General features: G+C 41.4%; 1 protein-coding gene across 1 annotated transcript in view; it reads right to left on the bottom strand.

Annotated features, from left to right (window-relative positions):
* Window positions 1–4,464, bottom strand: part of ENOX1 (ecto-NOX disulfide-thiol exchanger 1) — a 304,449-nt gene extending 299,985 nt beyond the window's left edge. The window contains exons 1-2 of the mRNA XM_006837613.1: window positions 4,320–4,464; window positions 3,223–3,360 (exon numbers count right to left, since the gene is read on the bottom strand). Of these exons, the coding sequence (XP_006837676.1) occupies window positions 3,223–3,360; window positions 4,320–4,332 (151 nt within the window). The 5' untranslated portion in view covers window positions 4,333–4,464. The remainder of the gene's footprint in view (window positions 1–3,222; window positions 3,361–4,319) is intronic.
* Between the last annotated feature and the right edge of the window lie 6,955 nt (window positions 4,465–11,419).

Raw genomic sequence — 11,419 nt, forward strand, 5'->3', positions numbered from 1 at the left:
TATAGCCTGTTTTGTTTTTAAACTCTCTGTCCCTCTTCACACCCGTGTTCTGGCCTCTTCCGTATTAAAAAAACAACAACAGCTCAGGGCGGGCTCTTGGGCTGAAAGTACCTGTGTGCATGCATGGCAGAAGAACCCACCAGTGGGGAGGGTGGGGGGGTGTCCACTCACTCAGGCACCCCCTCTAGTCACCAGAATGGAGGTGCGCAAATAGTGGGTGGCCAATGAATAGATACCAAGAAGAAGAAAAAAGAAAAGAAAATCAGAACAAAGCAAAACCGACAAAGTGTATTGTCCGCCTTTGCTCTGAGGTTCTCAGGTGGCGTTACTCCATGGTGGGTCTGATCTGCCGCTTGGTCTTGCCTTTTGGTTTCGCCCAAGTGTAGGCTCCAGGCTGCTGAGACTAGCAGATTCAAAAGTACGTGATTTCTTACTTCTGCCTCGAGTTCCTCAAGCTATAAGCCTTCAAATTTTTTGATACTCCTACCTATCTGGTTCAGAGTTTTGGAGCTCTGGCCTGAACCTGCTTTGCCTGGTATTCTGTGGTATTGTTGACAGTGAACTTCACTACACCTCTATCCTATCCTCCATGAAGCCCTGCCTACTCCTCCTCATTTGTGTTATTGAAAAAAGAAACCAGGTGTGTGTGTGCATAGTATATACTCATACACACACACACACACACACACACACACACATGTTCATATATATACAGGTGTTGCTGTTGTTCACTGCCGCTGAGTCAGTTCCTACTCTTAGCAACCCTATATAAAGTTTCCAAGGAACAGTTGGTGGGTTTGAACTGTCGACCTTGTGATTAGCAGTCCAGTGCTGGTGTAGCATCACACCAGGACTTCATATATATAATACATATACATAGAGAGAGAGTCCTGGTGTGGCACTGTAGGTTAATGCGCTGGACTGCAAGGTCGATTTGAGCCACAAGGTTGGTAGTTCAAGCTCACCAGCTGCTCCATGGAAATCTTATACAGGGTCACTATGAGTCAGAAATGACTCGAAGGCACTTAACAACATCAACAACATATATATGCCATCAAGTCTGTTCACATATTTATATATGGTGGTGCTGGTGGTTATGTGCCATTGAATTGGTTCCAACTCATAGCGACCCTGTATAGGGTTTCTGAGGTTGTAAATCTTTATGGGAACAGAAAGCCTCGTCTTTCTCCCACAGAATGGCTGGTAGATTTGAACTGCTGACCTTGTGGTTAGCACCCAGCACGTAATCCACTATGTTATCAGGGCTCCTTATATTTATCTAGGCATACTTGTAAATATACATACATACACGCACAAACACATGACTCCAGCCTGTTAATATTTTTGGCTGCCCCTGACACATACACACATAGGGCAGCAAGCATGTGGTTATGTGGCACAGGGCACACAGGTCTGCATGCATGGACCACATTTACTCTTCAACAACTGGTGTCTGTTCAGGGCCCACACCATCTGCTCTCAGCTCACCTGACCATCAGAAGTGAATTGCTCTTCCTTCATCATGACAGCCCCTGACTGTCTCCCTCTCCAAATAGATTACAGATTCTCAGAGGCCAGGCACCAGGCCTAGTCTGTTTACTGCTGGAAACCTATACCCAGTCAGAGCCTCAGTAGCTTTCTGCTGAACAAATGAATAAATGAGTGAGTGTGTGAATATGCAAATGATATTTACGTATCCAGGCATAGTTCAGTTCCCTTCCCTAATAACATCTTCCCTCAGAGTCCCATAGATGGGTCTTTCTGGAAATGAGCATGTTACCAGCTTACACCATTGTTGTAGTTGTTAAGTGCTGTCGAGTTGGTTCTGACCCATAGCGATCCTGTATAGGGTTTCTAAGGAGTAGCTGGTGAGCTTGAACCACCAACCTTGCAGTTCAAATGGCTTTGCAGTCTGGTGTATTAACCCACAGTGCCACACCATGACTCCATTAGTTAACACTTAATTCTACACATCAATTTTGTACTAATTAATTGTTTTCTGTTGCCGGTTATTTTTCATTTTAGGCAGCTATGTTCCTCCAGGACACTTACATATGTATATATTTATTATGTTTCCAAAAACACATGCCACAGGGCATGTGGAACGTTCTCAATAAGCACTGCTGTTAAAGTGTTGTCGAATCGGTTCCTACTCATGGTGACCCTGTATCGGGCTTCCAAGGAGCGACTAGAGCTTTGAAGCACTGACCTTGAAAGAAACAGTCCAGTCCCTATCCTACAATACCACACCACAGCTCCACCCCAAGAAACATGTGTTACATTAATTGTGAAATATTTAATTCTTTCTTTGTGATATTTCTAAACATCTCTTCTTTCTAATACACTGTATTATGATTCCAAAAGTGCTGATGTTGGAAAAGTCACCTGGCCTGTGATTGATCCTCAGTTTCCTCACTGATAAAATGGGAACAATATGAGAGCAACTACCACAAGAAATATCTGTCTCAAAGGACAGAGCTCTGGTAGCATTGTAGGATAAGCACTGGTCTGCTAGCCATAACATGTGTGGTTCGAACCTACCAACAGCTCCAAGGGAGAAAGATGAGACTGTCTGCTTCCTTCAAGATTATCAGTCTCAGAAACATTAGGGATGGTTACTAGCACTCAGAATTGACAGGGTGGCAGTGAGTTTTGTTTGAGTTGGTCTCAAAAGAAGGAGCGTTGGTGAAACTGTAGGATAAGCACTGGACTGCTAATCACAAGGTCATCAGTTCAAACCCACCAGTTGCTCCGTGGGAAAAAGATGTGACTTTCTGCACCCGTAAAGATCTACAGTCTCAGAAATCCTAATCAGCGTCACTCTGAGTTGGAATCCACTTGATGGTAGTGGGTTTGGTTGGTATCAGAAGACTGGAATCAAATGGATAATGTACATGATGGAGTTTTCCAAATTTAGAAAGCAGATCTTAGACATTCTACTTAGCCATGAAAAAAATAAAAGCAATTGATATTACAGAGCTACAGAAGGTAGATATGGTGTACAGCAGTCTGAGTGCTGGTGAACTTTTTTTTCTGGGAACAGTTCTAGGCAGAAGATCAAGGGGAAGAAGGGAACTCTCCCAGGCGTAACCTGCCAAACATGCCCCAGTCATCAATCAGAGGCCACACTCAACACTTGCTGTGGGGAGAGATTACCAGGCACCTGTCACCCACACCTCCTGGCATGGCTGCAAGCATCTTCCAACTCAGGAGCTGGCTTACCAGATACGATCTGCTGTCCTGGCAACCCCACGGGAACCATGCCCAAGTTATTCATGGCTGTGGCCCAGGCTGTGGGATCTGTCACGGACATGTTGAGCTGGGTCGTATCTATCGCTATACTCCCCAAACCATCGGCTGCTGTGGGAGAAACAAATGATGACTTAGAGTCGATAGACAAGGGTGTCTGTTTGAAAGGAAATTACATTTTTAAAGATGTGAAGCTTCATTTAGCACATTCTCAAACCACACACACACATACACAAATAAAGCACTATAGCCAACAGTAATATTTTCTCCAGACATACGCATACAAGACTCTGTATCTGCTCTGGGAGGAAGCTTAATGACATTTAGTTTATATTATACACAGTAAGCCATTAAGGAGGCACCCCTGGGAAAAAAGTGGTATTAGTTAAATTACAAGGTTGAGGGGCAAACCAGGAATACTCTCTTGTTAAAACACGTCAACTGGCTTAGTAGACCAAAAGAAATAATTTCTTCTCTGCCAAGTGCATTTCAGGAGCAGGTATGCCTCCTAACTCTCTAATAGACTCTTATGAAAAACGACAACTAAAAAGCAAGTTGTCTAGTAGTGAAGCTGATCCTGACTGAATTTATCCAGTGTTACCTTGTGACATATTCCCTCTTATACAAACTTTTATACATCATAGAAGTCCTGGTGTGGCGCTGTAGGATAAGCACTGGACCACGAGGTCAGTTTGAATCTCAAGGTCGGTAGTTCAAACTCACCAACTACTCCTTGGAAATCCTATACAGGGTCACTATGAGTCGGAACTGACTCGACAGCACTTACAAGAAGATTAAGGAAACACACCTAAAGTGACTTTCCCAAAAATATTTCTTTTAAGCACAGACTCCTATCAAAACAACATGAACAAATTATTTTTGAAAAACCAAATACCACAGAGCCATTTGCAGCAACGTATGTCACATTTAACTACTCTCTGATGTTCATAGCTCTAGTTCCACTAGCCTGATCATCAGGGACCGTGGGTGTGGGGATCACAGCTTTGCAAGCTGTCTGCCCAGTGGGCTCAAATGCTATGCTGTGTTCTGTAGGGGCGAATGATGCTTACCTCCAGCCATCATCTGAGGAAACTCCTGGAGACACTGGGTGATGCTCTCGAGTCCACCCACATCTACTACTAAATCAGGAGCATCCCAAGAGGCAGGGGTGCGGGGATGGCTGAGGGCAGGGTCTCCGCAGGGATCATGGGATTCTGAAAAAAAAGAAAAACAGTGTGATCAGAAACCATGGTAGTGAACTGAGGGAGCCTGTAAGAAATAAACTATTGACTATTCAAAACATACACACATTCACACCAAAACAAAAGACAACACTAAGACAAAACAAAACAAAACAAAACACACCTAACAACAACTCCCAGAGAAGGAGAGGTACTTTCTCTGTCATGCTGAGGCTTCATTCTGGGGCCAGTGAGATGAAGGGATGAGCCCACCTGGATTCAGGGTTGGCTGAAATGTGTGTCAAATGCCTCGCCTCCAACTGAAGAGGTCTCACAACCGTGGTCTTATCAGTCCCGGCACAGCCTCTTCCACACACTACACATCAATGGAGAGGGCAGGCTCGGAACTAAATGTGATTTTCTTTAAGTTAAAAATTAATTGATGTTGTTATTTAGGAAGACGGTCGTCTGTGAAAAGCATTCAGAGAAGAGGAAAAAAAAAAAAAAAAAAAAGAGGAGAAAGAAAAAAGCAAGCAAGAACCTATTCACTCTGAGGCTGTATCCAAAAGAAGCATATCTAAATTATAATAGTCAGGAAAGGCAAAAAAAAAAAAAAAAAAGCTAAGCTGCCCACAAAAGATCGAGAGGATGCTAGGACTGCCAAGAAAGCACTTGCTCTTTTGCAAGAACTTCCATCTTCTATGGAAGATGAATATTAATTGTTCACAAAGAGGCTTGGTCTCAATTTCCCTTGGAATAGCACAGCATATATATGTATGTGTGTGTAAGTATGCACATATGTGTATACGTGCTTATCATGTACACAAGGGTGAGTAAAAAAGTATCACTACTAGGGTTCTAGTTCATACATGCATGGGTTTATCCAGCCAAATTGTGCTTAAGCATAGCTCTGTGATCAGATGACTGCAGACACGTTCTTTCAATAATACACTTATCTTCGCCTTGTTAGGGTGTCTTCCAAAACAGAAGACTACTTTGTGTGCCATGGGTGGCAGGGGTGGTGGTAGGTAAGTTTGAAGTCAGGCCTAATATAAAAATTTTGACAAAACTCAAGTGGACATCTTCCCAAATCATTTGAGGTTTGCAACAAGTTTACAGGAATTCTGCCCCACATAAAACAACATTTTTTAGATGGACGGATTAAGCATTTTAAGGAAGGCTGAGAAGACCCAAAGATGAATCTTGAGAGAGAAAACTCTACCCAGAGAAAGGAAGAAACTGGCTGGAGTTCAGAAACTGGTGGAAGAAGACCATAGAACTACCACTGATGGGGTGACTGGTAAAGTTTGTATCTTGGCATCAGCGAGATATTCCAGCACAATGGGTGTTAATAGTGGTGTAGAAAGATGAGATAGCTCAAAGAGCTGATCTTTCTGCCACTGTTTTAAGAAAGATCAAAGCTAATGATTGAAGGAATTTATGGAATAAATCATAACCAGGACGGAGTCTTGGATTTACCAATATGATCCAGAGAGCAAGGTGCAATCAAAACAGTGTTTTCCAGTGGAATCTGCTGGACCAGTCAAATTTAAGGCAGGAAGGTCAACCAGAAGGTTATGGAGACTGTTTTTTTTGGGATTCCCAAGGGCTAATATTGATAGAGTTTCTTGAATGACATAGGATGATCACAAGGGCTTAATATGAACAACTTTTAAGAAAATGGAAAACCGCAGTGGAGAGAAAAAGATCAGGAAAGTTGTACTGAGGAGTTGTACTGTTCTTTCTTCAACTATAGCAAGGGCTGTAAAATGAAAATTTTGTTAGGAATCCTTATCCCATCCACCCTAACAGCCCTGATCTTGCCCCTTCAGACTTCTTTTTCTTTTGAAAATTCAAAGAATACTTGAAAGAAACACAATGTCTGTCCCTCAAGTTGTCAAAACTGATGATGGACGTGATGTAATCCAAAGAACATAGGATTCTCTGGGGAAGGATTGGAAAGATGGAAGCACTGCCTTCAGAAACATATAGACTTAGAGGAAGAGATGTCAAAAAACTATACCTTTGCATCTTGATATTTTTATTTATTAAGTTCCTATGGTTTGTAGCAATACTTTTTGACTTGCCTTAGCGTGTATACACACACGAGGGGGCTTCAAGAAGTTCATGGAAAAATTCTATTATATTTTAATTCCATTGTTCACAAGCTTTTTGAAGCACTCTCATGTATAAATAAGTATATATATATATATATATATATATATATATATATATATTCTTGTTTTTATGTGCTGTTGAGTCGGTTCTGATGCATTGTGACTCTGTATAGGGTTTCTGAGGCGCAGCTGGTGGGTTTGAACTGCAGACCTTGTAGTTTGCAGTCCAGTGCTGATCCTACAGCGCCACACCAGGAGTTCCATACAAAAACATATATGCACGTATGTATTTAGCCTTTTAAAAGCATTTTTTTTGAAGAAAATAAATGACAAAAATCTACGTATAATTACAAAGGGTCCCTCTGAATCACACTATAACATTCTATGCCTTTTCTCTGTTCTTAAAAATGCAGAACCACATACATTCACATACACATATTTTAAATGCAATTTTAACAGTCCAAACTTAGAAGGCAAATTATGTCACTTAAATGGGTGAACTGACAAATTGGAATTAAAAACAGATGCAATATGAAAACTGAACAAAAATTTGTAAGTTTTCCTAAACCATATTTCTGTTAAGTAATCATGGTTATCTTATAATTCGGTGTCATCTGTTTTTCAGCAGATTGAATGTAAATGCTTCTATGTTATATCATTTTATTTATGTGTTTTTGTTTTGATTTTTCACTCTCAGACACAAGCATAAATGAATATCTTTCAGCACCATATTATCAAAAAGAACTTACTACATTTAGAGTATAGATGTTTAATTCAAATGGAAATACAGGCTTTGCTACCTAAAGTACAGGTGAATACCAGCCAATTGTTTCTATGGTCTCAGCAAATCCCTATCAGTCAAGTGGAGTAGCATGTGGGGAATATTTCTTCCATTAGGATGGCAGGACGCCGAAGCATGTTTATTATCCAACAGTAAATGGTTTTAACTTTGGGAGCACAGTGTGTACTTAGAACAAATATTTTTATTAACTTACAATTAGACGCTGTTACCCAAATGAATTCAGAATTTGCTTCTATATTGCGCATCAATTATCTTCCGGCAATGGATGCCCTTAAACAAAGAGATTGCCACCATATAAAATGAATTCAATAACCCAGGAAGTATGGCCCTAATATAAATGTTCGCCTTTGGGTCTCCATTCACTAGCAACATTTCTAAGATGAAACCTTAAAGCACTTTCCTCTCTCCACCACCTGACCAGTCCGACCAACCCAAGGCAAAGAGTCAGACTACAATTTGTTCATGCCTTTGTTCCAATGGCCCGGAGCAGAGCTTTTCGGATCACTGCAAGGTTACTGTTTGTCTTACTTATCTCCCCCAAATGAAGTGTAGTTGGCTCGCTTCCTTCTAGTTCAGGTTCTTCCCAAATGGACATTAATCATGCCTTTTTTTCTGTCCAGTGTCTGCAGTTCTGGAACGCTAATATCAGAGAACAGCTCTCTACATGTAGATTTCAAGACCAGTAACACTCACATTTCACCTTGCTTCTCTTGCTCCAGTGCTTTAGGCATGGGTTAGCTATCCTTGGCTTTGCAGTTGTCTATTGAGATGGGCATTTTCATACTAGTGATTAGAGTCATTAAAAGGGGTTATCAAGTATCCTGGAGGCCCACAGCATCTCCTTATACTTTTATGTCCACCTTAACAAAGTGCTACTGATGTGCTGAAAACAACAACAACAACAATTGTTATACTGACAAGATATGGTTCATGTGATGGCTAATTTTATGTGTAAACAAGGTTGGTCTGTGGTGACAGTTGTGGTAATAAAATGTGGGTTTCGCTCAGTCAGCTGAAAGCCTTAGGAACAAAAACAGATTTCCTGGAGAAGAAGGAATTCTATCTCAGGACTGTAACATAGATGTCCTACCTGCTGGTAGAGTCTGCTGGTAAACCCTAGATTTGTCAGCTCTCACACAATGGTAGGGGCCTTTCCTAAGTCTCTCTCTCCATATGCATGTGTGAATTAATGTTGAGTCAGTTCAGCAACCTGTAGGACAAACTGTCCACAGAGTTCATGCTGTAAATCTTTACTGAAGTAGAATATCACATTTTTCTCTCATGGAGCATCTGGCAGGTTAGAAACACTTAAACCATTGCACAACCAGGGCTCCTGGTATGGCAGCAGACACAGCATTGAAATGCCTATAGAGCAGTTCTACTCTGTCTGTATGTGGTCATCATGAGTTGGAATCAACTTGCTGGCAACCAACAGCAGCAGCTGAAAGTGAAGAGGACTTGAAGTATTGACTGATGAAAATCAAAGACTACAGCCTTCAATATGGTTTACACCTCAACATAAAGAAAATTAAAATCCTCCCTACTGGATCAAAAAGCAATATCATGATAAATGAAGAAAAGACTGAAGTAGTCAAGGATTTCATTTTACTGGGATCCACAGTCAATGGCAAAGGAAGCATTAGTCAGGAAATCAATTTGTGTTGGGCAAACCTACCGCATGCAAATCTCATTAAAGTGTTAAGACTCGAGATGTCACTTGGTGGACTAAGGTGCGTCTGGCCCAAGCCATGACATTTCCACTTGCCTCATATACATGCAAAAGCTGAACAATGAAACAGGAAAACCAAAAAGAATGGATGCTTTGGAAATATGGTGTTGGAGAAGAATATTAAATATGCCATGTACTGCCAGAAAAATGAACAGACCTGTGTTGGAAGAAGTATAGCTAGAATGTTCCTTAGAAGTTTTGGCATATTATTAGGAGGAATTGGTCCATGGTGAAGGACACCATGCTCAGTAAAAAAGAGGAAGCGCTCAATGAGATGATCTGACACAGTGGTTGTAAGAAGAGGTTCAATTGTAAGAGACTGTGAGGATGGTACAGAACTTGGCAGTGTTTCCTTCTATTGCACATCATGTTGCTATGAGTCACAACCAAAGTGACAGCACCTAACACCACTGCCGCCGCCACCACCACCACCACCACCACCAGCAATCAAGCATATAAAGAGGCAAAGTTCTGTGTGACCATGTATATGATACCTTAGAATAGTTCCATCAAACAGATCACTATGGTGACATTGACTGGTTGGTGCTTCTAATTGAATTGGACAAAGTAGGGAAAACAAAGGATGAGCTTAGACCTCAAATTCACAGTCAAAGCCCCATAAAAATGACCTGACAATTTTTATGTCTACCTTGAAAGAAAGTCTTATCTGCAGCCAGAGCTGAAATTGCTGCAAGCCAAATCCAGAGTCTCTTTCTGTGAGTAGCTGAACTACAAATGAAACTGAATTCCCAAACTTGCAGGGCATCTGCTGTTAAAATGAGGGCATTCATGGAGAAACAAAGGGATCCTAAAAACTGGAATGGTGATATATGGGCATGTCCTCATAAATTTAGGGTCACGGAACCCCTAAATTCTGCTGAGTCTTGTTGGCCAGTAGAAGTAGCCCTTCTACCCTTATCTGAGGAAATTAATCTGCTTTGTCTGAAGAACCCAGAATCGCCTCTCCTTTTCAGGACACTGCTGGTTCTCCTCAGAACCCTATCCCCACCATCTCACTTTGCTTCTAGACCTATAACTAGACTTAAGTCCCCACCGAATCCCCAAAGGACAGGAACAAAGTGTTACCCATGAGGAGATAAATTGCACTCTAAAAAAGCTACACGGGTTTTCCATAGGTGACAATGTATGCAAATAAATACTAAATATAAAATAAAATTAATATAAAATCAATATTAAATGCATGTAGAAGGACCGAAAGCTGGATAAGTTCAAATTTACTGATGAAAATTCTGGATCCAATATTATAGCTTGAGGAGCTATAATGGGCTCTGTTTGGATAAAAAGTGGCCTGCTGGACTGCAAAGCCATTTTGAACCACAAGGTCACCAGTTCAAGCTCACCAGGTGCTCCTCAGAAATCCTATACAGGGTCACTATGGGTCAGAATCAAATCAATAGCACTTAACAACAACAACAACAACATTATAACAAGGCAATTCTGATATTTAGCTCTGGTAGCGTAGTGGTTATGAATCGGGCTGCGAGCCACAAGGTCAGCAGTTCGAAACTATCAGCGGTTCCGTGGGAGAAAGATGAGGTGGTCAGCTCCCATAAAGATTTACAGCCTCAGAAACCCTGTACAGGGTCGCTATGAGTCGGACCTGACTCCATGACACATAACAACAACAACAACAACAATTGTTGTTGCTGTTATTGTTACGTGCTGTCAAATATTGGATGGACGTTTATGGGGTTTCCGAAGAGTGGCTTATAAGCTTGAACCACTGACCTGGCAGTCCAGTTTATTAACCCACAGTGCACAGCAGGACTCCTTGTTGTACTCTAAAGGAAGGTATTCAAAGGCTTAGGGAAATTGTAATGTTAGAGCAGAGTTATCATTGCACAACTGAGTGGTGCTTTGCTCTGTCTCTATGGGTCAGAACTGACTCCGTGGCACCTAACAACAACTACAACACTCTTGATAATAGGGGTGGTCCTCATCCAATCAGTCAGAAGCCTATGAGCAAAGAATGAGGTTTCCATAAGAATAAAATCTGCCTTACAATGGTAACAGAAATCTTGCCTGTGCTCCCAGAAAGGTAATTGGCCCTGAAGATTTCAGACCCAAGGCATCAATCATGATCCTAAGTGTCTAGTCTTCTAATCAACCCTACAGATTTAAGACTTGCTACTACCTACAGTTTTGTGAGCTAATCCTTTAATATGATCTCTCTGCCTTTTTCTCTTTCTTTTTTGTTGCTTCTGTTCCTCTAAGAACCCTAATGATCTGGTTTTCAGTGTGGGACTCTGTGACATTTTACTTATGATAGCTCTCTAGTCTCCCAGTCCAGTGGTTTTAATGACACATAACTTCATGTGGC

Source organism: Chrysochloris asiatica, unplaced genomic scaffold, assembly GCF_000296735.1.
Source record: "Chrysochloris asiatica unplaced genomic scaffold, ChrAsi1.0 scaffold00022, whole genome shotgun sequence".
Taxonomy (NCBI): domain Eukaryota; kingdom Metazoa; phylum Chordata; class Mammalia; order Afrosoricida; family Chrysochloridae; genus Chrysochloris; species Chrysochloris asiatica.